This window comes from Macaca fascicularis, chromosome 9 (assembly GCF_037993035.2).
Source record: "Macaca fascicularis isolate 582-1 chromosome 9, T2T-MFA8v1.1".
In the NCBI taxonomy this organism is placed as follows: Eukaryota; Metazoa; Chordata; class Mammalia; order Primates; family Cercopithecidae; genus Macaca; species Macaca fascicularis.
Genome location: NC_088383.1, coordinates 74,591,723 through 74,619,634, shown reverse-complemented (window position 1 = coordinate 74,619,634; position 27,912 = coordinate 74,591,723). Strand labels below are relative to the sequence as shown.

Sequence of the window (27,912 nt, the reverse complement as noted above, 5' to 3'; positions counted from 1 at the left end):
AGGGGACAGGCCCCAGTACCCCACAATCAGGGGCCAGTTGGTGGTCACAGGGAACTGGAGCCTCAGGTTGGACATGGAGTTTGCCTCTAGTGGGGAGAAAGATGGGCAGCAGGGTGAGTAGAGAACACACTGGAGAGGGAGTCAGGAGACCTGGGCCCCTGCTTCTCTCCTCTGAGCTTCCATATCTTGTCTGCAAAACAAGATTCTTTTTTTCTTTTTTTTTTTCTTTTTTTGAGATGGAGTTTCACTCTTGTTGCCCAGGCTGGAGTGCAATGGCACAATCTCGGCTCACTGCAACCTCCACCTCCCAGGTTCAAGTGATTCCCCTGCATCAGCCACCTGAGTAGCTGGGATTACAGGGGCCCACCACCACACCCGGCTAATTTTTGTATTTTTAGTAGAGACGGGGTTTCACCCTGTTGGTCAGGCTCGTTGTAAACTCCTGACCTCAGGTGATCCACCTGCCTCGGCCTCCAAAAGTGCTGGGATTACAGGCGTGAGCCACCATGCCAGCATACTAGATTCTTAAGTATTCTCCATCTGAATTCCCAAATGGAAAGACTGACTATTTTAAAGTCAAAATAGGATCAACATGATTCCCATCAAAATCAAAATATAACTTCTGGAAGAATAAGCAAATTTTGAAAAACATAAGTATAATAAGTCAGATTTGGCTTACCAGACTTTATAACACATTACAAAGCTACAGTATTTAAAGCCATGCAATATGGGCCCAAGACTCCAGGACGAAGTAGCCCAGAAACAGATACTGGTAAATTAAAAAATAAAATATGATGTGATAAAGGAAGCAATGAAGCCAATGGGGAGGCTACTTATTCAGTGTGCAAAAAACCTATTTAATCTGATCTAATCAATTAGATCCAATTATTATAATCTGCATGTAATCTAACATAATAATAATCTAATATTTAGTGTAGATTCTCCCCCATATCAGATACCAAAATAAAAACCAAAAGAAAATATTAAAAAGTAGAAAACACTAAACAATAAATGAAGAAAATTTAAGTGAATAACATTTCTGGATAAGAAGGTTCTAAGCATAGAAGAAACAAAAGAACTCAAAAGGAAAAATATTAAATTTCTATGCATGCTAATTTAAACCTTGTTACATCAAATAGTTATAGCCAATATTGAAAGGCAAACAACAAACAGAAAAGTATACTTGTCTCAGTCCAGGCAAGGTGGCTCACGCCTGTAATCCCAGAACTTTGGAAGGCTGAGGCAGGTGGATCACTTGAGGTCTGGAGTTCCAGACCAGCCTGACCAACATGGCAAAACCCTGTCTCTACTAAAAATACAAAAAATTAGCCAGGCATGGTGGTGGGTGCCTGTAATCCCAGCTACTCAGGAGTCTGCTGCTTGAGAATTGCTTGAACCTGGGAGGCGGAGGTTGCAGTAAGCCAAGATCACACCACTGCACTCCAGCCTAGGTGACAGCGTGAGAATCCATCTCAAAAAAAAAAAAATATATATATATATATATATGTCTCAAGTTGTCATAATTATATGACTTGTATAATTGACAGAAAAATGGGCAAAAGACAAAAGCAGACCATTTGCAGAAGATACAACTAATTATTACATTATAAAATATTGTTTAATCCAAGAATATAAAATAATATTCCATTTTCCTATAAAATTACATGTATGAAAAAGGTATAAAAGAAAATGCTGTCAAGGCTGTCATGAGAAGGGGCCTCTTGTACATCACCAACAAATGTGTCTTGGTAGCTCTTTCTGGAAGAGGCTACTGTGTGCAGCTACTCCCTGTTCCCTCCCCAACAGGATTCTCAGTCCTTCAAGTCACAGCCACAGATGAGGACAGTGGGCTCAATGGAGAGCTGGTCTACCGAATAGAAGCTGGGGCTCAGGACCGCTTCTTCATTCACCCGGTCACCGGGGTCATCCGTGTTGGCAATGCCACCATCGACAGAGAGGAGCAGGAGTCCTACAGGCTAACGGTGGTGGCCACCGACCGGGGCACCGTTCCTCTCTCGGGCACAGCCATCATCACCATCCTGATCGAGGACATCAATGACTCCTGCCCTGAGTTCCTCAACCCCATCCAGACAGTGAGCGTACTGGAGTCGGCCGAGCCAGGCACTGTCATTGCCAATGTCACAGCCATTGACCGCGACCTCAACCCAAAGCTAGAGTACCACATCGTCGGCATTGTGGCCAAGGATGACACTGATCTCCTGGTGCCCGACCAGGAGGATGTCTTTGCTGTGAATATCAACACAGGTACAAGGGCCTGCACCCCTCCCACCTCCCTCCCAGCTCCCAGTCCTGTCTCCTTACTCCCTGCTTCCCCCTTCTTTCTCCTTCTTTTTCTTTGCTGCTCTGTTGCTACTCTCTTCTCTCCCCTTCCCCTCTTTTTTCCGTCTCTCCCCTTGCTCCTTCTTTCTCTGCTTTCTCTTCCTCCTCCTCCCTTGAGCAGCTCCTCTGGCCTTCCTGATTCCCTCACCCTACCAGTGTATGAGAGCACCTGTCTCACCACACTCATGCCAGCATTAAATATGATAACATTTTCATGTTGGCAATTTTAAAGGAAAGTAATACCTTGTTTGTCCTTTTGTTTTTGGTTTTGGTTTTTTTTTTGAGATGGAATTTCTCTCCTGTCGCCTAGGCTGGAGTGCAATGGTGCGATCTCGGCTCACTGCAACCCCTGCCTCCCAGGTTCAAGCGATTCTACTGCCTCAGCCTCCTGAGTAACTGAGATTACAGGCATGCACCACCACACCCAACTTATTTTTGTATTTTTAGTAGAGACAGGGTTTCACCATGTTGGCCAGGCTGGTCTTGATCATGCTGACCTCAGATGATCCACCTGCCTCAGCCTCCCAAAGTGCTGCGATTACAGGCGTGAGTCACTGCACCCAGCCATGATACCTTGTTTAACATGCATTTCTTTACTAACGAGGTGGCTGAATACTTTCTTCATATGTATGCTGGCCATTTAAATCCTCTGCAAGTTGCATGCAGATCAATGATTTTCTTATGCTGTCACGAAACCAACAGAACCATGGCTTATCTTTCATAATGTATGCAGCTTATTGTAATGCTGATGGTTTTATCATTTTCCCCAAAGTTCAGTGTTTTCTCCTTTGGGGAGTTAGGAAAGGGACATGGATCTGATTGGTGTACCTCTTGGAAGGCCCAGAGGAGTGATAGAAAAATCAACATGGCTGTGACAGAGCACTAAAACAGCAGTAAGGTATCAGTTTTTCACACATGATTAGCAGACATTAGGATGCTGGACAATGTTGATATTGATGACAGTGTGGGGACATTGAAACCCTCATACACCGCTGTAGGAGTTGTGACTGATTCCACTGTCCAGATAGCAATCCAGCATAAGGTACACTTGTACCATCATTACCCAGTATATGTTCCAGAGAAAGTCTCAGGGCATTAATGAAACTGTCTGAGGATGCTCACTGCAGTGTTATTGGTGATGGTGGAGTTGGGGCCATGCAGGTGTCCATTTCTGGGAGACTGAAGAGTAAAATATCGTGGGTGCACATCATGGGTTTACCAGCCAGCAGTGCCAGCAGTGAGAAACAATAAATTAGACACACACAAAGCAATGTAGATGGATCTTAATAATAAGTATTATTAGAAAAGGATAAGAAATGGGATGAGATATATGTCACTGCACCATTTCCATAAATGTAAAATACATACAAAACAGTACATGATTTTCAGGAATACTTTTATTAACGAAAAATATACTTCAATACATGACAATGACTGCCTGAAGGGAGAAGGAAAGGAGAGCGGAGTATGGGGATGAAAGGGAGTAGACACACACATAAAACAAGAGAGGTGCCAGTGGTCATAGTGTGCAGCCAGCCAAAGAACAGGATAACCTCAATCTGCTTTTGAGGCCCAAAGGGAAACAGAAGAAGAAAAACACACGAGCACTAGGAGAAGTTAGATAGAACCAGCTACATCCCAGGTTAGCAAAATTCCTGACTGCATGGGTTGGTCAGGACCATGGAGAGCTGCTCCACGTCCCTGCTCAACTTGAGGCTCTCTGCTCAATGCCCTACTGCTTTTCTCTTTCCTGTTCCCCCTTCCTCCAACTGACTCTCTTCTCTATTTTTCTTTCCAGTGTCTTCTCTGCCCCCTCCTCCTCAGCCCCCCACTCCTCCCTTGCCCACTTTGCTCCCTTTTCTTCTTGCCAGAGCCTCAGCCCCTGAGCTCTCCACTCCAAATGGGCTTCCGCTTGCTCCCCTGGTTTCCTTCCCAGTGTCTCTTCCCCTCCCAACTCCCTGTTTCCACCCCTCCCTCCCCCCACCCCGTCAGTTCTGCCACTGTCCTCCCTGCCCTGCTCTGCTCCATCCCCGATGCACCCTGAACTAACTGATGTTAACCCTCTTCTCTCTTCCTCACGGCTGGCAGGCCCACAGGTTTGAGCTCTGTTTCTCTGTCACTTCCCACCTCATCTCTTCTCTGCCTCACCCCACTGCCTTCCTCCATGCCCACCGCACCCCCATCACCCTTCCTGTCCTGTGGGGCCCGGGCCAAGGCCGTGGCCCAGCCTTTGCAGACTGAATGCAGCCGCCCTCTCCCCATCCTCGCTCCCCAGCCTGGGGGACAGGGAGCGAGAGTAGGAAGAGGAGGAGGAGGAGGAGGCGGCCCAGGGTAAGTGACTACCCCATGGCTGGGGACCCACGGAGGACAGAAGCCCAGCAGGGGGATCTGCCAAGGGGGAAGGGAATCTCAGAGACCCCTGTACCTGAGAGGGAGAGGAAGTCTCACTCTGGGATGAAGCCAGTGGGAGGAGAAGCCACCAGGCCCTCTAACAGTCAGGAACAAGAAAGGTCCCAAGAAAGCCAGCACTGAGGTCAGCCAAACTAGGTCTGTCCAGTCTCAGCCCATGCTTCTGGGGGATTCCTCTCTGATTTGGGGAGCAGGCAGGGACTGTGGGAGGCAGTGCATAGAACAGAAGGAAACCCCTTGCTAGGACTGCCATGGAACCAATGCTCCTGTCCCACAATCAGTCCATGTCACTCCCTATTTAATCAAGACAAAGGGATGGACCTGAAGTATCCAGATGGTTCCACCACTGTCCCCTCCAGGGAACCCCTCAGGGCTTTTCAGCTACCATGACTTTCTTTTAAACATGATCGCCCTAGAATCTAAGCATTTTTAAAATTGTGATAAAATACACATAACGAAATTTACCACTTTAGCCACTTTTTAAGTGTAGAGTCCAGTAGTGTTAAGTACATTTGCATTGTTAGGGAATACAGCAGTTTTTAAACAAGCAATTACATAGCTTCTGTGTGCCAGGTACTGTTCTAAGTACTTTAGAAATGGAAGCTCATTTTGTTTTTCTAATCCTCAAAATAGTAGGGGATTGAGAAAAGGATGGGTTGACAGTCAGTAGTGTAATTATCTTGTTTTACAAATGACACAGAGGTGCAGAGAGGTGACATAACTTCCCCAACATCACCTGGCTAGTAAGCATCATAGCAGGGGCAGAACCACGTGCCCTCAGCTTATGAGGAGTCTGTGGGCCCACCCCAGCCACAAGTCCCAGAATCCACTGGGGACCATCATCCTCTGTGAGGAGTGGGAGGGTTTGGCCAGGAGCACCCCCGGGAAGGGCAGATTTTAGGGGGTTCTTCTCAGGCTGAACCTGGCCTGGTCTGGTCCACAGGATCTGTAATGGTGAAGTCCCCCCTGAACCGGGAGCTGGTTGCCACCTATGAGGTCACTCTCTCAGTGATTGACAATGCCAGCGACCTACCAGAGCGCTCTGTCAGTGTGCCAAATGGTAAGGTTCCCTGCAGACATCTCTCATTGGTCACTCAGAACCAATCAGGGCAGGGGGCAGGTGGGGAATAGGCACTGGTCTGTCCCCACGGAGGGAGCAACAAGACCCAGTTGCTCCAGGAGCCAGGAGTCAGGCAACACAAGAGGCATGGAAGGTGGCAGCCACTGTGAGGCCCAGGGTGGTGATAGCTACATAGAGCTCAGCAGTGGAGGATCCAGAAGCTCAGAATTGTGTGTGATCTGAACCCCCAGGCTCAGAGTAGGAAGGAGGCTTGGTAGAGACTGGAAAGGATTGAGAAAAAATGGTTTGACAGAGGCTTAGGTTCAGCCAGCAGAACTGGTAATCAGGGTGTGGCTAGGATATGAGATGGGAAACCCATGATCTTATAGGAAACCACAGGGTTAGCACAGAGGAAGCAAAGAGCGAGGGGAGGTGATCTTAGGCCACAGACACTGCTTTGAGGATGCAGGCACTTACAGTGGAGAATGGAGGGGCCTAGTGTTACCTTCTGCCAGTCAGGCCCAGGCCACCCTGCCTGCAGCCTTGAGGCGTGGGCTGGGAGGGGGAGGCAGAGGGGTGGATTTTGTGTGGGCAGAGCGAGAGTTGAGAGGGGGAAGTGGGATGGGGTGGCCTCAAGTTGCCTCGGACATGAGGCAGAGACAGCTGCTGTGGGGGAAGCCAGGCCTGGCAGATGTTGACTGCTTATCTTCACAGCCCAGAAGGCCACATTTTCCGGAAGGAAGGGTAGACTTGGTCATCTCTTCCGTGTCAGAGGCTCAGATGGTTAAGGGCCCAGGCCGGTTACGTAGAGGGGACAGCTCAGACAAGATCTAGGATCTTAAAGATTATCTTACCCTACCTCATTAAGCAGGTTAGGAAACCAGGGCACAGAAAGAGCCAAGGGCTCCACCAGGGTCACCTAGCCCTTCCTCTTATGGAACAGCAAGTTAGCAGACCACTGGAAAGGCTCCTGTCCTGCAGCCTGAGGGTCAGCTCAATCCTCAGGGGGCCTCCGGGGGGCTGTGGGATGCTGCCGTGCTCTCCCAGCTTGGTTGAGGCTAAGGAAGGCCTGGTCCAGCCACACTGGTGTCCTTCCCCTCTCCCTCACTCCTGGCCTCCACCCCAGCCAAGCTGACTGTCAACGTCCTGGACGTCAATGACAATACGCCCCAGTTCAAGCCCTTTGGGATCACCTACTACACGGAGCGGATCCTGGAGGGGGCCACCCCCGGGACAACACTCATTGCTGTGGCAGCTGTGGACCCTGACAAGGGCCTCAATGGGCTGGTCACCTACACCCTGCTGGACCTGGTGCCCCCAGGCTACGTCCAGCTGGAGGACTCCTCGGCAGGTAGGTCAGAAATCTGTCAGAGGAGGGCTGGGGGGCATATATCTGTACTTGCTTAGCCCCCAGGAGGAATCATAGCCTCTCCGTGGCCCCTCAGTGGACTGGGCCAGATCCAAGATGGCTGACATTCCATGCCAGATTCCAGATGCCCAAACCAGGGGAAGGGACAGAGTGCTTACTCCTGGGTTGGGATGGAAGCCTCTTGATGTCTGCCGGAAACCTGGGATATCCCACCAGCCAAGCTCCTACTATTAGTACCACTGAGGGAGCAGGAAGGCCAAGAAGGAGGTGTCTCCGGTCCTGGGCTAGTTGATGTTCATCCCTGTGACTGGGAGAAGCTTTTTCACCCTCCATAAGAAAAACTGGACACTAGTCCCTCCTTGCTGTGTGCCCTGCCGCTGGGCAGTGCTGCCCAACCACCCTCCTTCAAGTGACCACACCTGCCCCTCGGAGTCCAGGTCCTTCCCCTCATACTTTGGAGAGCTGCCATGAATGAGCCATGGCCAAAATGACCATGGGAGCCTCTGTGTCTTAGGGAAGGTCATTGCCAACCGGACAGTGGACTACGAGGAGGTGCACTGGCTCAACTTTACTGTGAGGGCCTCAGACAACGGGTCCCCACCCCGGGCAGCTGAGATCCCTGTCTACCTGGAGATCGTGGACATCAATGACAACAACCCCATCTTTGACCAGCCCTCCTACCAGGTGAGTGGCCAGGCCACAGGCTGGGTCCAGGACCTGTGGCAATATCTTGGGGCCTTTGGGCGTCTTCCTATCCCACCCTGCCAGTCTCTAACCCCCCTGGGAGTGCTCAGCCCATGAGCAGCTTGATGCCTGCATCAGTGAGTTCTAGGGCTGTGCTTGGGCTCTGGGACTGACCTTGGCCTACTCTCTCTCCCTGCCCACTGGGCTCCAGGAGGCAGTCTTTGAGGATGTGCCTGTGGGCACAGTCATCCTGACAGTCACTGCCACTGATGCTGACTCAGGCAACTTTGCACTCATTGAGTACAGCCTTGGAGATGGAGAGGGCAAGTTTGCCATCAACCCCACCACGGTGAGCAGTGATGAAGGGGCTGGAATCTAGAAGTGGGAAGGACCCAGGGTCAGAGACTGAACAGCCACCAAAAGTATTGCAGTGATCCCTCTGGGTCTTGTCACCTGGACATCTGCAGCCCCAGAGGTTCTTTAGGCAAGTCAGCAAACCCTGTTCTCAGAGTCCCAGACATTTGTCAGACTGCAGCCTTTCTGTCCCAACAGATGTTGAAGGAAGTGGCCAAGTCTTTTGGAATGAGCTCTTTGTGGGACTTCTAAGATGTGTCCTCTGCACACTAAAAATGCATGATTGAAGTCCATGGGGCTACTTTTTGAGATACTCAGAAAAGAGGCATGGGAAGCACTGCAGAAAGTGGGCACAGTGTCTGAGCACCTACTGTATACATGGCCCTATACTCAGTGCTGGGGAAGGGAGGATGCCCCAAAGGGTGCCTCCCACATGCTTCCTTGAATCTCAGACCTGTGGAAGAGCCGAAATTCAGGAGAAAAGAAGGGTGATGATTTCAAATGTCTGCTAATTGGTTCAAAGCTGTTATTTTCAGTATAGAGAGAGAGCCCTGTGGCGTGGCCTAGGGCTCGTTAGTCAGGCAGGGCCTTCCCCAGTTGCTGGGGCTGGAACTGGACTTTCCCTTCCACTGCCCTGCTCTGCCTACATCGTCTGGCACTCTGCCCTTTCAGCAGGGTTCACTCCTTCCTGCTTGGTATGAGCCATCAGACATGGCTCCAGGCCTGGCACTAAGACAATTGAACATTTATGGGGTACCTACTATATGCTATTTCCTGGTCAGGCAGGGAGCTGCAGGCTGGGCTGGTAACCCCATCCCCAGGTAGGCTGGGGTAGTGAGAGCAAGAAGAGCCGCTAGAATGGGAGCTTCCTGGGGGCAGAAGTTATTGTCTCTTTTGTTCAGTGTCAAATCTCCAGACCCCATAACAGCATCTGGCCATACTAGGTGCTCAATAAATATCTTTTGAATGATTGAAGGACCTAAAGCCACCCTCTCCCTACTAGGGTGACATCTATGTGCTGTCTTCTCTGGACCGGGAGAAGAAGGACCACTATATCCTGACTGCCTTGGCCAAAGACAACCCTGGGGATGTAGCCAGCAACCGTCGTGAAAATTCAGTGCAGGTGAGGGGAGCTAACCTGGGCCAGGGACAACAGGGACTGGGGTTGTGGAGGCAACAAGCAAAGCCTCTAGCGAGTGGACTGCTACAGATTGGGAGCAGAGCCACCCAGTCCCCTTTGAGACACAGTGACAGAAAGGAGAAGGCAAGAGGGTGACTGGATGGGTTGTAACCCATGACTGTGGCCTAGGAAGACAGGGACCCTCTGGGAGAAATCTTTGCCAAACTGCTATTTGGCAAAATATTTTGGCAAATAGGCAGCTAAACATACCTGGGTGTAACCCAAATAATGCTTGGGGCTCCACATGGCCCAGTATCACCATAGTGTCCCATTGAAAGAAACACAGTCCAGAAACCAAACATAATTATGAAGGAATCATGTTTATTTATGTCTCTCTCTCTCTTCTTCTTCTTTTTTTTTTTTTTTTGAGATGGAGTTTCGTTCTTGTTGCCCAGGGTGGAGTGCAATGGCGCGATCTGGCTCACCACAACCTCCACCTCCCGATTCAAGCAATTCTCCTGCCTCAGCCTCCTGAGTAGCTGGGATTACAGGCATGCGCCACCACACCTGGCTAATTTTGTATTTTTAGTAGAGACAGGGTTTCTCCATGTTGGTCAGACTGGTCTCGAACTCCTGACCTCAGGTGATTCACCCGCCTCAGCCTCCCAAAGTGCTGGGATTATAGACTTGAGCCACGGAGTCTGGCCTAGTTATGTCTCTTAAAGAATACTAATGAGGGCTCCAAGTCACAACCCCATTCCCATTCCAGTGTCCACACAGCTGTTCTGAGGCCAGCATCTCACCCTCTCGGCTCTCAATCCCCTTTTCTCTGCAGAGTCCCAGGCCTCAAGGTTTTGCTTCCTCTTTCTCTCTCCTCCCTTCTTTTGCCTTTGGCAGACCTATCTTTCTGTACGTAGTACTCACTTCTCCCTCACAATAAACTCATCATCTGAAGGAAACTCTCTTGAAAGGTCGGGGGTGTGAACAGCTGAATGGGCCAAGACGACTTCTTTTTGGCAGGTAGAGGGGGCTGGGAACACACGCACACATCCGAACCTCATCCCTGTCACTTATGCATGTGCTGTGTTGGGAAAAGCACAGTATTTGGGGTCAGAAGACTCAAGTTCCATGAGCTGAGCACACTACCTTTGTCAGTTAACCTCTCTGAGCCTGTGTTGTCAAATCTGCAAAGGAGGGTACAGATGTGCAATTGGGGACATGAGGTGGTTTGAAAGTGCTTTGTGCACTGAAAGGAGATCTTTAAAGTCACTGCTGTTGGTCGGAGCATGGTGGCTCATGCCTGCAATCCCAGCATTTTGGGAGGGCGAGGCGAGGGGATCACCTGAGGTTAGGAGTTCAAGACCAGCCTGGCCAACATGGTGAAAACCCGTCTCTACTAGAAATATAAAAATTAGCCAGGCGTGGTGGTGCATACCCATAATCCCAGCTACTTGGGAGGCTGAGGCAGGAGAATCGCTTGAACCCAGGAGGTGGAGGTTGCAGTGAGCTGAGATCGCTCCATTGTGCTCCAGCCTGGGTGACAAGAGCAAAACTCCATCGGAAAAAAAAAAAAAATGAAGTCACTGCTATGAAGGGCTCTGATAAGGATGCAGTTCAGGCAGGTCCCAGCAACCAGGGAACAAAGGCCCCATGGTTTGCTGTGTCCATAAGACCTGCCCTAGACTGGGAGGTCAGCTAGGGAAGCCAAGTCTCAGGCCAGACACAAATCCCAGTCAAGAGAAGCCTTGGGGCCGGGAGCGGTGGCTCAAGCCTGTAATCCCAGCACTTTGGGAGGCCGAGACGGGTGGATCATGAGGTCAGGAGATCGAGACCATCCTGGCTAACACAGTGAAACCCCGTCTCTACTAAAAATACAAAAAAAATTAGCCGGGCGTGGTGGCGGCGCCTGTAGTCCCAGCTACGCGGGAGGCTGAGGCAGGAGAATGGCGTGAACCCGGGAGGCGGAGCTTGCAGTGAGCTGAGATCAGGCCACTGCACTCCAGCCTGGGTGACAGAGCGAGACTCCGTCTCAAAAAAAAAAAAAAAAAAAAAGAAGCCTTGGGGAGTGGAGGAATGCCACCAAACCAGCACTAAGGGACAGAGATTAGAGCCAGATGTATAGGGCCACTGTGGGGAGTAGCAAGGAACAAAAGTAGGAGGTGTGAGGGGATAAGGGGTTTCTGCTTCAGGGCCCAGGTGCAGATTACCTGTTAACCACTGTTCTAGTTTCTGAGTGTTTATTGAGCTAGGCACTGTGCCAAGGATCTAGGATTGTGCAGCCAAAGAAACTGAGGCTCAGGGGGTTAAATAAGTTGCTTCAAATCAGACTCCAACACATTAGAAGACATTACCTCCCTCCCAGGCTGGTGCCTGTCCTTCCTCTATCCGGGCTTACTCCTGCATGACCAGGTCCCCTGTGGCAGCCCCATCCTGCTCCTCACCTTTAGCTTTGACCTCCCTCCACTCAGGTGGTGATCCAAGTGCTGGATGTCAATGACTGCCGGCCACAGTTCTCCAAGCCCCAGTTCAGCACAAGTGTGTATGAGAATGAGCCAGCGGGCACCTCGGTCATCACCATGATGGCCACTGACCAGGATGAAGGTCCCAATGGAGAGTTGACCTACTCACTCGAGGGCCCTGGCGTGGGTATGTGGCCTTCCTTGGACACCCGTGATGCCTTGGGGGATGGGAGGGGCAGGCCTGCCACCCCAGGCCAGGAGTAGAGGGAAGGGTGGGAAGGACGTCTCAACCAGAGCTACTCTCCTGCCCCCACTGCCAGAGGCCTTCCATGTGGACATGGACTCGGGCCTGGTGACCACACGGCGGCCACTGCAGTCCTACGAGAGGTTCAATCTGACCGTGGTGGCCACAGATGGCGGAGAGCCCCCACTCTGGGGCACCACCATGCTCCTGGTGGAGGTCATCGACGTCAATGACAACCGCCCTGTCTTTGTGCGCCCACCCAACGGCACCATCCTCCACATCAGAGAGGTACTCCTGCCCCCAGGGCCTCCTGCCCACCAGTATTTCCTTCTTCCAGCTGTGGCCTAGAAGAGTGGAAGCACTCTACTCTAAAGGTGGGGAAACTTGGCTTCAGGAAATTAGCTCCAGGAAAAAAAAAGAAAAACTTTTTTAATTAAAAAAAGTTTATTAAGGTGGGGAAACTGAGGCCAGAGAAGGAAGCAGACCTGTCCAGTGCCACACAGGGTGGTATTGAACAGTGGTTAGTATATGGGCTGTGCTAGTTAAAGATCTTTGGTTCGGCTGGGCGCAGTGGCTCATGCCTGTAATCCCAGCACTTTGGGAGGCCGAGGCAGGTGGATCATTTGAGGTCAGGAGTTCGAGACCAGCCTGGCCAACATAACGAAACCCCATCTCTACTAAAAATGCAAATAAATAAATAAATAAATAAATAAATAAATAAATAAATGCTGGGCATGGTGGTGCATGCCTATAATCTCAACTGCTCAGGAGGCTGAGGCAGCAGAATCGCTTGAACCCGGGAAATGGAGGTTGCAGTGAGCCGAGATTGCACCACTGCATTCCAGCCTGGGCAACAGAGTGAGACTCTATCCAAAAAAAAAAAATTTAGTTGAAGTCTAACTCTATCGCTTATCAGCCCAATGACTTTGAGCAAGTGACTTCTGTAAGTCTATTTTCTGTAAGTCTATTTTTTCCTCTGCAAAACAGGACTAATAATAAGTAAGTACCCCATCTCTTGCTCCTAGATGTCTACCAAAAAGGACAGGCTCCTCCACAACCCACTTCCCCCATACTTGTCTCAGAATAAACACACACGCCCCTTCCGTCTGTCCGTTGTTCCTGCTGATACAGTGTGGAGACAACCTAGGAGCTGAGAATGAGCATCAAAATAAGAAACAAGGGGAAGTGGCGAGGTTCTGGAATCTCTCCAGTTCTTCCACTTCTCAGTCTAAATTGCCACATAAAGATAGGGGAAGTACTCCTTTGTCTTCTGCTCTCCCCGTTTCTTCTAAGTACACAGGCCCAAAGTGCTCCTTAGTGGCACCATCAGAGTATCTCCCACTTGTTCTTTGTCCCCCAAACTCCACCCAGGCTCCACATCTCAGAATGTCCGTGCTAAGTCCATCGTGTCACTCTGTCTCCTTTTTGAGGTCCTGTGGGATAAAAGTCTCCCAGGGCTAAGCTCAAAGAAGCATTGTGCCTTTACCATGTGCTTTGCTTTTTTACCTTGTGTCGAGTGTCTCATCAGCAGTGATAGAGCAGTCCGTCCTCTTTGGTGTGCCCACTAGGGAGCTCAGAGTGGTCAGCTCATCTCGAGTGACCCTGCAGGGACTTAGGGCTTATACCTTGCTTCCCACCCCTCAGCTTTCATCTTCCTGCCAACCAATTTTTTTCTTTACCCTAGTTTTTTAACTTGATCAATCTTGTTATAATTTATGTATTTTTGTCCCCTGCATCAAATCTCTTTTGTGGAATGAGGCAGGGTATAAATTAATAATAATCTAGTCCTTTTTCACACCAAAGGCCCCATTTATGAAGGCTCCCTTCAAGGGCTTTGCATTTGGAAAGACTTACGTCTCCTGAACAATCAGCATGTATTATGTGTATGTCGTCCTACTTTTTATTAGACGTAACTGCCATTTGGAACTTCCAGTTGTCATGATCTGTGAGATAAACAACGAAACCACGCTGAGCTGATTATTTTTCAGCTAAAAGCAAAGAAACATGCCCTTTCTTTTGCCCTGGGCAGCCTTGTCGTGGGTCAATGTATGATTTCAATGATGTTTTCAAGATCTTGGACTCAGCTCAAAGGCGTTCAGGAGACTGAGGCTCAGGGGAGTGAGGTGGCATGTCCAGGTTCCGGGCAGGTTAGTTACAAACCAGACCCTGGTGGCCAACCCCTATCCTATACACCATGTCACCCTGCCTGTGTCCCCCACCCCCATTTTCAGGTACCCCATTGGATGGATGTTGTTGTTTGGGGACACCCAGAATACCTGTGTTTGGGGTAGCAGAGAGAGCAAGACTGATACAGGACAAAGGCTGGCTGTGGCCTCAGCGCTTGGATCCCCTCTGTCCCCTAAACCTCAGCATGCAATGAATGGGACTAGAAGGGCGGAGTCAGCTCCTGGGAAGATGGTCACCCTGGGAAGGCTTGAAGCATGTGGTTCCCAGGCTGGACTGTCAGTGCACAGTGGCCTTAGCTTGGGTTGGGGAGGAAAGAAGAGGGACAACAGCTAGCAGAAGCCCAGAATCCAGGAGAATCCAGCCGAGCAGGAAGGTGCTCCTGGCGGGTGCCGTAAGCTGTTGAGGACATTCTGCTACCGTAGGAGAAAGAGCGAGGGCTCCCTCAGGGCCTGGGAGCTGAGATTCTCTCAGGGGTCCAGGAGCCTTCCTCCCCACACTTCCCACAGGAGATCCCGCTGCGCTCCAACGTGTATGAGGTCTATGCCACAGACAAGGATGAGGGCCTCAACGGGGCCGTGCGCTACAGCTTCCTGAAGACGGCGGGCAACCGGGACTGGGAGTTCTTCACCATCGACCCAATCAGCGGCCTCATCCAGACTGCGCAGCGCCTGGACCGCGAGACGCAGGCGGTGTACAGCGTAAGGGCGGGGCCCGGTGCGAGGGGCGGGGCCTGGGGCGGGGCTTTCTTCTGGGCGCTAGTCCTGCTCCTCGCCTCCTGGAAAGTCTCTAGGGGACCTGGCCACCGGGAAGTCCCCAAGCCAACCCCCTCTCCCAGTCTTTTCCTCTGACTGCACTCTTCCGCTCCTAGCTCATCTTGGTGGCCAGCGACCTGGGCCAGCCGGTGCCATACGAGACTATGCAGCCGCTGCAGGTGGCCCTGGAGGACATTGATGACAACGAACCCCTCTTCGTGAGGCCTCCAGTGAGCTCGCCCACCTCCTGCGCTGGTCACACCTACACAGGGACTCACCTACCTGCAAGCACACACGCGCACACACTTTCCTATATACACTGTGCCAAAATACACATTTGGCTAGACACGGAAACATCTGTCTGCATGCACTTCATGCAAGAACAACTATTTACTGAGCAGCTGTATTACACTATATTGAGCTATATTGAGCGATGGAAAAAAAAAAAAAAAAAGGCAGACCAAAATGCCTGACTTATGGAGCTGATAGCCTTGTCTTTGCCTACACACACACACACACACACACACACACACACACACACACACACACAGAGCATGAAAATCAGCTCTGATTTTGTTTTGTTTTGTTTTGTTTTTGAGACAGAATCTCGCTTTGTTGCCTTTGTTGCCCAGGCTGGAGTGCAGTGGCATGATCTTGACTCACTGCAACCTCCACCTCCCGGGTTCAAGTGATTCTTCTGCCTCGGCCTCCCAAGTAGCTAGGATTACAGGCGCCCGCCACCATGCCCAGCTAATTTTTGTATTTTTAGTAGAGACGGGTTTTTGCCATGTTGGCCAGCCTGGTCTAGAACTCCTGACCTCAAGTGATCCACCTGCCTCGGCCTCCCAAAATGCTGGGATAACAGGCGTGAGCCACTACGCCTCGCCCAGCTTTGATGTATTGATATGGGGCTGACATGAAATCTGACAGCAGGGCTGAGGGCCCCTCCTGTGGACTCCAACTCTCTGACATGGTTGTTTTTTCTTCTTTTTTTTTTTTTTTTTTTTTTTTGAGACGGAGTCTCGCTCTGTCACCCAGGCTGGAGTGCAGTGGCGCGATCTCGGCTCACTGCAAGCTCCGCCTCCCGGGTTCACGCCATTCTCCTGCCTCAGCCTCCCGAGTAGCTGGGACTACAGGCGCCCGCCACCGCGCCCGGCTAATTTTTTGTATTTTTAGTAGAGACGGGGTTTCACCGTGGTCTCGATCTCCTGACCTTGTGATCCGCCCGCCTCGGCCTCCCAAAGTGCTGGGATTACAGGCGTGAGCCACCGCGCCCGGCCTGTTTTTTCTTCTTATGTGCACATGGGATGTGATGTTGCTTGGAGACTGTTGAGTGTGAGTGCATACACTTGCATGTGCATATAAGAGTAACGTGTGTGCTCCTCTCATTTAAGCACTCATTTGGGTTCTGGGCAACACTCCGTGAGGGCAGAGCTTAGGTCCCCAGGCCATGCTTTGCTCCCTTGAGGTTACAATGCTTCTACTCACCCTATAAGGCCTGGACAGTAAATTCCCTCAGGACATGCATAGTCACTGCCCAGGGCCCTGAAACAGGGACTGGAAGCTTAGGCCTTCCCTTGGCACCCTGTGAGGACATCCCCCTCCCTCCGCAGAAAGGCAGCCCCCAGTACCAGCTGCTGACAGTGCCTGAGCACTCACCACGCGGCACCCTCGTGGGCAATGTGACGGGCGCAGTGGATGCAGATGAGGGCCTCAACGCGATCGTGTACTACTTCATCGCAGGTGGGGCCGGACAGAGCTAGTGCCCTGATTATCCTGGGGCTAGAGATGACCCACATATGCCCTGCCCCTGGCCCTACCCCCTCACCCTGTGCCATGGTCCCACCCTCAGTCGGCAACGAAGAGAAGAACTTCCATCTGCAGCCCGACGGGCGTCTGCTGGTGCTGCGGGACCTGGACCGGGAGCGAGAAGCCATCTTCTCCTTCATAGTCAAGGCCTCCAGCAATCGCAGCTGGACACCTCCCCGTGGACCCTCCCCAACCCTCGACCTGGTTGCTGACCTCACACTGCAGGAGGTGCGCGTTGTGCTAGAGGACATCAACGACCAGCCGCCACGCTTCACCAAGGCTGAGTACACTGCAGGTGCAGGGACTGGAGCCTGGGCATGAGGTGTGGGGTGGCCCCTGCTCTGCAACTTACACCACCTGCCTGTTCCTGCAGGGGTGGCCACCGACGCCAAGGTGGGCTCAGAGTTGATCCAGGTTCTGGCCCTGGATGCAGACATTGGCAACAACAGCCTTGTCTTCTACAGCATTCTGGCCATCCACTACTTCCAGGCCCTTGCCAACGACTCTGAAGATGTGGGCCAGGTCTTCACCATGGGTAGGGGCCTGGCAGCACATGAGTGGCCTCTAGCCACGACCTCTCAGTCACTGCATGGAATGTCATCTGGGGGGAGATGGGGTCTGGGGGAGCACCACAGGATATGAGTGACCCCCCAGCCAGCCACGCCAATCCTGTTCATCCATCTATTCAGCAGTCCTTTCTCCAGTGTATCCGCCTATCCACCTCTTCGTCTACCCACCAGCCCTTTCTTTTCATTCTCTCTTCTTTTCAACTCATCTGTCCATTACTTATCCATCCATCCATGTATCCACACTTCTGTCCGTCCATCTATCCTTCCATCCATCTGTCCATCCCTCCTTTTATCCTTCCATCCATCTGTCCGTCTGTCCTTCCATCCATCTTTTCTTCCTTCCATCTGTCAATCCATCCTGTTTTCATTCATCTCTCCATCTACCCATCTTCCCATTCTCCTTCCCATAATATTTGCCTGTTTTTCCAGTTGTGCACCTCGCCCTCCCCTATGTCAGGCATTGTGTTAGGACTGGGGCTCCAGGATTCAAAGCACACACTTATACCTATGGATGTGCATGTTTGTTTGTTTGTTTGTATATTGACCTGTGTAGATGGCTGAGACTCTCTGGGTCAGGCTCTACGAGATGCCCCTCTGGGTGTCCCATTACCTTACTCCCAGTCCCAACCCCTTCCCCTTTCTTCTCCATCTAAAGACTCCTCCTCTGTATGCCTCATCTGTGGCCTGGCATTCAAGGCTCACTAGATCTTCCTCCTAATCCCTCTTTCTGTTCTACAGTCACCTGCTATCCTTAAAGGCCCTGTGCCCAGCCTAGCTAAGTTGCTTAGCATCCCCTCAGCCTGCTCTCTTCCATCCTCCCCTGGCCTTTGACCCCTCTGCCTTCATTGCCTGGAATGCCATTTTGGCCCCTTTGCCTTCAGATGTCCATCCCCCACTCTTCAAGGTCTAGTTCATGTGCCACCTCATCCAGTTACACAAGCAGACACCATCCCTTTGTCCTCTGAGCTCTCACTGCTCTTATTTTATAAATCAAGGCACAGAGAGGCTCAGTAGTTTGCTTGAGGTCACACAGCTAGAAAGTGACAAATTTTGAGCCCAATCTCTTGTCTTTTAAGAGAAGACTATGCTGTACCACCTGATGATCTCTCTTCTATGGGTTTTGTTGTTGTTTTCTTTCTTTTTTTTTTTTTTTTCGGCGATAGAGTCTCACTCTGTTTGTTGCCCAGGCTGGAGTACAGTGGCGCAATCTCAGCTCACTGCAGCCTCTGCCTCCTGGGTTCAAGTGATTCTCCTGCCTCAGCCTAACAAGTAGCTGGGATTACGTGCACACACCACCATGCCTGGCTAGATTTTGTATTTTTAGTAGAGATGGGGTTTCATCATGTTGGCCAAGCTGGTCTCAAACTCCTGGCCTCAAGTGATCCGCCCGCCTCAGCCTCCCACAGGCGTGAGCCACCACACCCAGGCTTGTTTGTGGAATTCTGAGGTACATGTGTTCGAAAGAGAGAGGAGAGACAGACAGACACTAAGGGGGCTCAGAAATGGTCCTTTGCACCCTAGCATGGGACAACAGAGTCACAAACTTGTCATCTGCCTTCCCCCATGCTGATAACCTGCTGAGACCTGAGCCACTGCCACTTCAGATGGGCATCATTCCCACTTGCCTGTCACCTTTGCTCCCGGCTGCACCCTGTGGGCATTTGTGCTGCCTCCCCTAGATGTGCCCACCTACCCCAGGGCTCATGCCCCTTCCTGGGGATTCAGGGGCACTGAGTCTCTGAGCTGTGCCCCACCTTCGGGCTTCCTGCAGGGAGCGTGGATGGCATTCTGCGCACCTTCGACCTCTTCATGGCCTATAGCCCCGGCTACTTTGTGGTGGACATTGTGGCCCGAGACCTGGCAGGCCACAACGACACGGCCATCATTGGCATCTACATCCTGAGGGACGACCAGCGCGTCAAGATCGTCATTAACGAGATCCCCGACCGTGTGCGCAGCTTTGAGGAGGAGTTCATTCACCTGCTCTCCAACATCACTGGTGCCATTGTCAATACTGACGATGTACAGGTGCCTCATGGACCCACATGGGGCCGGGGCAGTGGAGGGAGACGGGGAGGCCAGCCACAAGGAGAGACAGGGCATTGTGCAAAGGCCAGGGTGTGAAAGGCAGTATAGGCCCCACTTACTCATTTCCTAGCAGTGCGGCTTTGATAAAGTTCTCCCAGGTCTCTGGGCCTCAGTTTCCTCCTCCATAAAATGGGGTCAATAATAAACAGTACCTGGCCAAGTGTGGGTGAAGTGATTGGCCCATGCCTGGCCCTCAGCAAACATTCAGAGGGCTCTATTCACAGGGAAGGGCAGAAGGGGCTCCTAGAAGAGGCCTGCCCATCCCTGTGGCCCCCTGCTATGGTGGTCACACCCTACAATACCCCTTCCCATCCAGTTCCATGTGGACAAGAAGGGCCGGGTGAACTTTGCGCAGACAGAGCTGCTCATCCACGTGGTGAACCGTGATACCAACCGTATCCTGGATGTGGACCGGTGAGTGGGGGCCTGTGTTTGGACTGTCAGCCTGTCTGTCAGCATGCCTCCCTGCCCTGGAGTAGGGGAGAGGACTCACCAAAGGAGACGCAGACCACACCATCAGGCCCACTGTGTGGGGCCACCTCCCAGAGGGGGCAGGGCTAGGAGACAGAGCAGAGTTTGGGAGTATGAGCAACTCTGTCCCTCGGAGCCTCCCTCTCCCCATCTGTAACATGGGAGTATTCAGGCCGTGCGCAGTGGCTTACACCTGTAACCCCAGCCCTTTGGGAGGCCAAGCCAGGTGGATCACCTGAGGTCAGGAGCTCAAGACCAGCCTGACCAACATGGGGAAACCCCATCTCTACTAAAAATACAAGTATTAGCCAGAGTGGTGGCGCACACCTGTAATCCCAGCTACTCAGGAGGCTGAGGCAGGAAAATCACTTGAACCTGGGAGGCGGAGTTTGCAGTGAGCCGAGATCATGCCACTGCACTCCAGCCTGGGCAACAGAGCAAGACTCCAATCTCAAAATAAATAAATAAATAAATAAATAAATAAATAAATAAATAAATAAGGGAGTATTCATCCACTGTGAAGATGGAACAGGATCCTACATGAAGGTTCGAGGAACCTTGTAAAACACAAAGCTGTTGCGGCCGGTAGTCCTCAATCTTGCAACGCTTGGCGTTGATGAACTTTGGGGGCTTGAGGCAGGAGCAGAGCAGACTGTCATGAGGGGAATGGCTGAGGAGGAGAGCTGAGACCCCTGCCCCTCACCCAGGGTGATCCAGATGATCGATGAGAACAAGGAGCAGCTGCGGAATCTTTTCCGGAACTACAACGTCCTGGACGTGCAGCCTGCCATCTCTGTCCGGCTGCCGGATGACATGTCTGCCCTGCAGGTACCCAGCAACCCCGCCCCGCAGCCCTAGCCGCCCTCCCCACTGCCCAGGCTCACCCTGGTCCTGCTCCCGCAGATGGCGATCATTGTCCTGGCCATCCTCCTGTTCCTGGCTGCCATGCTCTTCGTCCTCATGAACTGGTACTACAGGACCGTGTGAGTGTCCCCCACCCCTGCCCTCAGGGGGCCAGCCACCTGCTCCCGGATGGCCATGAGGCAGGCAGGGCCTGAGACGTCAGCTTGGCCCCAGCCCGCCTCACCAGCCCCTCTCTGCTTCTCTCCAGACACAAGAGGAAACTCAAGGCCATTGTGGCTGGCTCAGCTGGTAAGTGAGGGCCGTGGTGGGGGCACAGGTGAGAAGGCAGCAGGCTGGGGGCCTGGAGTGTCCACCAGGGCCTCACAAGGCTGGCTCAGGCCCTTCACTGGGCCCAGGACCACGCCCCACACCCCACCCTCCCTCACCCCGCAACACCACCCCTAACCCTGGCTATGCCCCTCCCCTCCATGCCCCAACCCTTCTCCCTGCAGGGAATCGTGGCTTCATCGATATCATGGACATGCCTAACACCAACAAGTACTCCTTTGATGGGTGAGTGGGGTAGTGGCCCTGCCCAGTCCCCTGTGGGGAGTCCTGCTAGGACCCAGCTGGGGAGAGCTGCAGTCTCCCAGCACTGGGGCTGCTGAAACCCAGGCTGTGGGCGCCCCCTGGTGGGTGGGCCACCCTCCCTCCATCCTCAGAAACCGTGTGGCTGAGAGGGGCTCTCTACCTCAGTGGGCCTCAAGTTCCAGGGGGTGCAGACTTTGGGCAGTGGGTGCAGGGTGAAGCCTCTGCACCAAAGGCAATCCAGACTGACATGCAGTCCTGGTTCTAGCAGGATCCCAGGGTGGGAGCATGCACCACAGGTGCCAGGGCCTCACACCCCCAAGTCAGTGAAAGGCACTACATGGCCAGGGAAATGGGCAGGATGTGGGGCGAGGCTGGAAGGGCACCTGTCTACTCGAGTCTTCCCTCCCTCCCCACTCTTTTCCCTCCCCAACTGCAGAGCCAACCCTGTGTGGCTGGATCCCTTCTGTCGGAACCTAGAACTGGCCACCCAGGCAGAGCATGAGGATGACCTACCGGAGAACCTGAGTGAGATCGCTGACCTATGGAACAGCCCCACGCGCACCCACGTGAGCCAGAGGCGGTCAGGCATCACAAGGGGCAGGAGTGGAGGGGCTGGGTCTTTGTGATCTCTGGCCAAGGAGCTGGGTTCTTTAAGCGGTAGCCCCCTCCCTTGTGCATGTGTGTGGGGTCTGCCTCTGCTCCAGCTAACGTCCTCTCTCCCCAGGGAACTTTTGGGCGTGAGCCAGCAGCCGTCAAGCCTGATGATGACCGATACCTGCGGGCTGCCATCCAGGAGTATGACAACATTGCCAAGCTGGGCCAGATCATTCGTGAGGGGCCTATCAAGGTGAGCCCTCCCCACAGGCTCCATACCCAGTTCCCTGGCTGAGGTTGGACCCCACTCCAGAGAACACAGGGCGGTGGAGACCTCCAGGCTCAGCTAGACCCACCCTCCACTGGGGCAAGAACACCAGGGCTGATGGGGGGCTGCTCCAGCCTGCAGTGGCCTTAAGGGCAGAGCTCGGGAATGAGTCCATGTGTGTCTGGGCTGGCCACCGTTTCCAGGCTCTGCTGCTCATCCTCTGCCCTAGGATCACCAGGATCAGATTTCTGTGTACCCGTGACTCCCAGAGGGAGTGGGCGAGGGGCGGGGCAGGCAGGGAAGGGCCTTGGTGGGGGTTAACCCTTTCCCTCCCCCAGGGCTCGCTGCTGAAGGTGGTCCTGGAGGATTACCTGCGGCTCAAAAAGCTCTTTGCACAGCGGATGGTGCAAAAAGCCTCCTCCTGCCACTCCTCCATCTCTGAGGTAGCCAGCTGGGTGGCCGGGAGCTGTGTGCTGTGCCCCAGCCTGGGGATGCTCTCTCTTGCTGTCCTGCTGTCCTTCTCTATGTCCCTGGAGCTCTGCAGCCCGGACCAAAGACAGGAAAGAGTGGGGGCCAGGAAGTCAGACAGCAGGCTCTGCTTTCTGGGCTCTTGGGGGCTTTCACAGGAATGGGGTAGGCTCTAAGGCAGTCTTTCTCAGATTAGAGAAAGACCTCAAGAACATACCTTTGGGGGTGATGTCACTTTAAGAAACTCCGCCAGGCGCGATGGCTCATGCCTATAATCCCAGCACTTTGGGAGGCCGAGGTGGGCGGATCATGAGGTCAGGAGTTCGAGACCAGCGTGGCCAACATGGCGAAACCCCATCTCTACTAAAAATACAAAAATTAGCCAGGCGTGGTGGTGGACGCCTGTAATCCCAGCTACTCAGGAGGTGGAGGCAGGAGAATTGCTGGAACCCAGGATGCCGAGGTTGCAGTGAACCAAGACCATGCCACTGCACTCCACTGGGTGACAGAGTGAGACTCTGTCTCAAAAAAAAAGGAAAGAAAAGAAACTGGCCATCGGGGTCAAATAGGCCTACATATGTTTGCCTGTAGTGATTATGTCAACACTTACAAAAGTCAGGCTTTACCTAAAAATGAATTTCCAGCTGGGCCCACATTCTCAACAAGAATAAGCTAGTCGAATAGCCTCATGCAGGACAACAGTGACAGTTTCAAGTCTCTACCCCACCTATTTATCCTCTGCAGCTTGTCCTGTTGACATTTTCTGCCTGGACACAATTAGAGGTGATCTGCTTGAGGCCAATTTGGCAACAAACCCAGACACCACAGTTGCATCCCAGGATTTTTATAGAGCACCAAAGTTAATATATAAAATTAAAGATGCTCGGCCGGGCACGGTGGCTCACGACTGTAATCCCAGCACCTTAGGAGGCCAAGGCGGGCAGATTACGAGGTCAGGAGATCGAGACCATTCTGGCTAACACAGTGAAACCTCATCTCTGCTAAAGAATACAAAAAATTAGCCGGGCGTAGTGGCGAGCGCCTATAGTCCCAGCTACTCGGGAGGCTGAGGCAGGAGAATCGCGTGAACCCAGGAGGCGGAGGTTGCAGTGAGCCGAGATTGCACCACTGCACTCCAGCCTTGGTGACAGAGCAAGACTCTGTCTCAAAAAAAAAAAAAAAAATTAAAGATTCTCATCCAGGTGTGGTGGCACACGCCCGTAGTCCAGCTACTCAAGAAACTGAAATGGGAGGATCACTTGAGCCCATGAGTTCGAGGCTGCAGTGAGCTTTATGTTGCTGCATTAGCATGGGCAACAGAGAGAAACACTGTCTCTAAATAAATAAAGACCAGGTGCGGTGGCTCACACCTGTAATCCCAGCACTTTGGGAGGCCGAGGCAAGTGGATCATCTGAGATCAGGAGTTCCAGACCAGCCTGGCCAACATGGCGTGCCTGTAATCCCACCTACTCGGGAGGCCGAGGCAGGAGAATTACTTGAAGTCAGCAGGTGGAGGTTAGAGTGAGCCGAAATCACACCACTGCACTCCAGCCTAGGTGGCAGAGCGAGACTCCATCTCCACACACACACACACACACACACACACACACACACACACACAATTTTCACAAGAAGCCGATCCTCCTGAGAACCACTCTGCAGCACCTTAAGCATTCATTGTTCCCCTTCGCACGCAGTTTGAGAAACAGAGTCTGACAGGCCTGCTGAGGTAGGAGCCCAGGGTTCAGCCACATAGTCAGTAGGTCTCTGGGGCCATCCACCTGCTCACCCTTTTGGCATAGCCCTGAGCATATGGGGGTCCCGGCCTCTTGCAGCTGATCCAGACTGAGCTGGACGAGGAGCCACGGGATCACAGCCCAGGGCAGGGTAGCCTGCGCTTCCGCCACAAGCCACCAGTGGAGCTCAAGGGGCCCGATGGGATCCACGTGGTGCACGGCAGCACGGGCACGCTGCTGGCCACCGACCTCAACAGCCTGCCCGAGGATGACCAGAAGGGCCTGGGCCGCTCGCTGGAGACGCTGACCGCTGCTGAGGCCACTGCCTTCGAGCGCAACGCCCGCACAGAATCCGCCAAATCCACACCCCTGCACAAACTTCGCGATGTGATCATGGAGAGCCCCCTGGAGATCACAGAGCTGTGACTAGACAGGGAAGCCTCGTGGGTGTAAGCAGCACCTCTCCACTGCCCCCTCCCAGGGAGCAACGGCAGGGACAGGGCCGGTCGGGGAGCTCCTCCCAAGGCCGGGCCTGGGGGACAACCTTGGCTTGGCCCTGGCAGCCTGCATCAGCTGCTCAGATCCCACTTTTGCCAGATGCTCATTCAGCATCTGACCTCTACCTTCATAAAATCTGTTATTTTTATAAGAAAACCAAACAAAAATGCTAAGCGTCTAAGGACAAGGTAAGGAGGGTCACTGGGGCCCAGAAGTCTGGGGACCAGCTCGGCTCAAGCTGAGCTGAAAGAAGCCGAACAGGCCCTCCTCCCTCCGGGCTCCACCCTGCAAGCACTATCCCCTCCGGCTGAGCAGGCGCAAGGGAGGCCCGGCGTGGGCATCCCCTGCTGGCCGGACACCCGACTCCAGTCCAAGTCCCGCTACATTTCCGCCACATTCCTGCTGGATGTCCAGGTGGAGGTGGCATCCCCACATGGACAAGGTCAATGTCAATGAACAAGCATTCTCTCCATTTCACTGGCTTCCCAAATGTGCCCAGCTTATAAAGAGAAGTGACTGATGTTCCCTTGGGTTTTGAATGTGGAGTGTTCGTGTGTATTCCTTTTTTAAATTAAGTTATTCCCTCAATAGTTTCCCCTTGGTTTTGTTTAACTGGCACTCACTACAAGTTTCTGGAATGGTTTGTTTAAAAAGCAAGGCAACTCTCAAGGAACTGGCAACGTGCTCTGACTCTGGCCTCTAGGGAGCAGGGACAGGGGCGGATGAAGGGCAGAGCCGTCCTTCAGGTGCGCCCAACCTACTGCTCGCCCTGAGTCTTGGGGAGGACCAGGTGGGATTTTTCCTTTATCCACTTTGCTTTCATTCTCTGGCCAAGAGGGGTCATGGGAGTGCTGGGCCCCAAAGGTGTCATGGGCTCAGAGCTCATGAGAGAGGAACACACTCTTCCAGCTGAAGAGTCACAGAAACTCAGGCCCAGATTTGGCTAACAGAATTTTATTGTTAAATCACAGAAACTTTAGTGCAAAACAAAACTCACAAAGTCCATTTAATAGCAACTGCATATCCTGCTGGCTTTGCTTGCTGTCTCCTGGCAACCAGAAGTAGACAGAAGCATGGGTGCCCAAGTGGGCTGCAGACAGCATCCAACCCACACCCCAGCGTCCAACCCACACCCAGCAGACCCCTTGGCATGCCGCCCTCTAACAGGAGCCACAGGCCTAGGAACTCGCCATCCACATTTATTTGAAAAGAAAGGTCAAAAGGAGCCTCTATGAGACGGGGGAGGGGTGCAGGCTGCAGCAGCACCTCAGCAGCCAGGGACACGTAGGCAACACGAGCAGGCACAGCGCGGCCACCACTGTCCACACGCTCACACAAGCCAGGCCCGCGGGGCCTTTGGAGAGCTAGCAGGTTACATTCAGGCAGATGGCCCCCTTCCCACCCAAACCCACAGAACCCCAAACAAGGCATCACCAGGAAAGACACGGGAAAGCCAAATCACAGTTGAACCAGGGACAGAGAAACCGTGGCCCCACTGGGGTCCCAAGCCACCAGCAGCTGCTTCCAAAATCCCTGTGCTATTACAGCGGGAATTAAATCATTTAAAAAGCCTGATTATTCCGGGCTTCTAATCTTTCATATAAAACTGCCTTTGTTTTGCTGCTTTGTACAGCTGAGAGGCCCAGGAAAGGGGAGAGGGTCCCTGACCAGGGCAGGAGGCCACCTCAGAAGCCCAGGCCCACCAGTGCCCAAGCACATGTCAGGGCTCAGAACAAGGCCCCAGCCAAGAGGGTTGATGGCCTCCAGTCAAGAAGCTGTGGCTCATGCCAGCAGAGCTCTCTCCTCCTTCAGCAGGTGCCATGCGAGGGCGGGCTAAAAGACCTCCAGTGCATCAACATCCATCTAGCAGAGAGAAAAGGGCCACTGAAGCAGCTATGTCTGCCAGGGGCTAGGGGCTCCCTTGCAGACAGCAATGCTACAACAAAGGACACAGAAATGGGGGAGGTGAGGGAGCCCTATTTTTATAACAAAGTCAAATAGATCTGTGCGTTCATTCTCCCAGACACACAAGTAGAAAAAAACTAATGCTGCGGTTTCTCCAAGCTGGAATATTCCTCCTCCTAGTTCCACACGTGGCGTTTGCAATGCTCGACAGCCTGGTAGGAGAGAGGAAGCTGAGTTTAGTCTTCAGATGACAAACTCCATTCCCGGCCCATCGGTGTATCAGATATCACCCCCAAATGGGACCTGTTCTCTTGTCCTAGGTCAGTTAGACGGCACCAGATGCTGAAGACCCAGGACAGGATCTCACTTAAAAACAGGGAACACATGGCCATCAGAGTTTTGGGAACTTCTAAGACACGAGTCCAGAGCAGCAGACGCCTGCAGTAGTCTGCAGATGAGTACCCATGCAGGCAGGGCTCAGGGCCCTTCGTCTGCCTACACCCGGCACCCAGCGTCCTGCTAGCAGCCTGCACGCTAATTCCCAGGCAGAACCTCCTCGCCTCAGTTAGGCTACACACCAGCTCGGGCCTTGAGAAGCGGGCCCACATTTCCCCAGGACAGCAGCAGAACCAGCCGTGGGGTGGGGCTGGTGGTGGAGATGGGCTGGAGCCTAGCTGGAGGAAAGAGCTGGACATGGCCAGAATGGGGGCCCCCTGCCCCTCCCTGCAGTGGTCCAAGATGACACAACCGCCACTGACATGGTCACAAGGAAGTCCGGTGAGGAAGGAAAAGTTGCGCAAAGCAACATTAAGTAACAGGCCGGACCAAACATCCCCACCCAGGGAAGCAGCATAAGTCATCCAACTGGTGGCTGCCAGGCCAGGCCAGGGCCACGGTGCCCTAGGGCTGCTGGGTAGGGGCCAGCTCTCAGGGCTTTTAGTGAAGAGACTCAGGCCTGGCTTCAGCAAGGGCAAACATGTTCTGGGGAACAGGACCTGGGCAAAGGTCTGGGCAATGAATCCCACAGACTTTGTGCAATCCCTGGAGTGACCTTGTACAAGTCTGACACTGTCACAAGGGAAATTAAGACAAG

The 27,912-nt window shown here is 52.8% G+C and overlaps 2 protein-coding genes across 7 annotated transcripts in view; one reads left to right on the top strand and one right to left on the bottom strand.

Moving 5' to 3' along the window:
* The window catches only part of LOC102116847 (cadherin-23), a 77,822-nt gene extending 52,320 nt beyond the window's left edge, over positions 1-25,502 (top strand). For 2 of the 5 annotated variants that reach the window (XM_074001870.1, XM_005565588.5), the window contains 23 exons: positions 1,807-2,265; positions 5,693-5,809; positions 6,936-7,160; positions 7,693-7,862; positions 8,074-8,211; positions 9,220-9,339; positions 11,805-11,982; positions 12,116-12,327; positions 14,733-14,924; positions 15,095-15,208; positions 16,592-16,721; positions 16,831-17,082; positions 17,161-17,322; positions 19,128-19,384; positions 19,761-19,858; positions 20,623-20,743; positions 20,819-20,898; positions 21,027-21,067; positions 21,271-21,331; positions 21,786-21,915; positions 22,074-22,196; positions 22,550-22,654; positions 24,516-25,502. In XM_074001870.1, the coding sequence (XP_073857971.1) occupies positions 1,807-2,265; positions 5,693-5,809; positions 6,936-7,160; positions 7,693-7,862; positions 8,074-8,211; positions 9,220-9,339; positions 11,805-11,982; positions 12,116-12,327; positions 14,733-14,924; positions 15,095-15,208; positions 16,592-16,721; positions 16,831-17,082; positions 17,161-17,322; positions 19,128-19,384; positions 19,761-19,858; positions 20,623-20,743; positions 20,819-20,898; positions 21,027-21,067; positions 21,271-21,331; positions 21,786-21,915; positions 22,074-22,196; positions 22,550-22,654; positions 24,516-24,842 (3,812 nt within the window). In that variant the 3' untranslated portion in view covers positions 24,843-25,502. Of the gene's footprint in view, positions 1-1,806; positions 2,266-4,428; positions 4,672-5,692; positions 5,810-6,935; positions 7,161-7,692; positions 7,863-8,073; positions 8,212-9,219; positions 9,340-11,804; positions 11,983-12,115; positions 12,328-14,732; positions 14,925-15,094; positions 15,209-16,591; positions 16,722-16,830; positions 17,083-17,160; positions 17,323-19,127; positions 19,385-19,760; positions 19,859-20,622; positions 20,744-20,818; positions 20,899-21,026; positions 21,068-21,270; positions 21,332-21,785; positions 21,916-22,073; positions 22,197-22,549; positions 22,655-24,515 lie in introns of those variants that run through there. The other 3 variants (XM_065520922.2, XM_074001871.1, XM_005565592.5) reach the window with 3 other exon arrangements.
* Positions 25,503-25,852: 350 nt separating this feature from the next.
* The window catches only part of PSAP (prosaposin), a 34,787-nt gene continuing 32,727 nt past the window's right edge, over positions 25,853-27,912 (bottom strand). For both annotated transcript variants that reach the window (XM_005565584.4, XM_065520924.2), the window contains exon 14: positions 25,853-27,031. In XM_005565584.4, the coding sequence (XP_005565641.3) occupies positions 26,996-27,031 (36 nt within the window). In that variant the 3' untranslated portion in view covers positions 25,853-26,995. The remainder of the gene's footprint in view (positions 27,032-27,912) is intronic.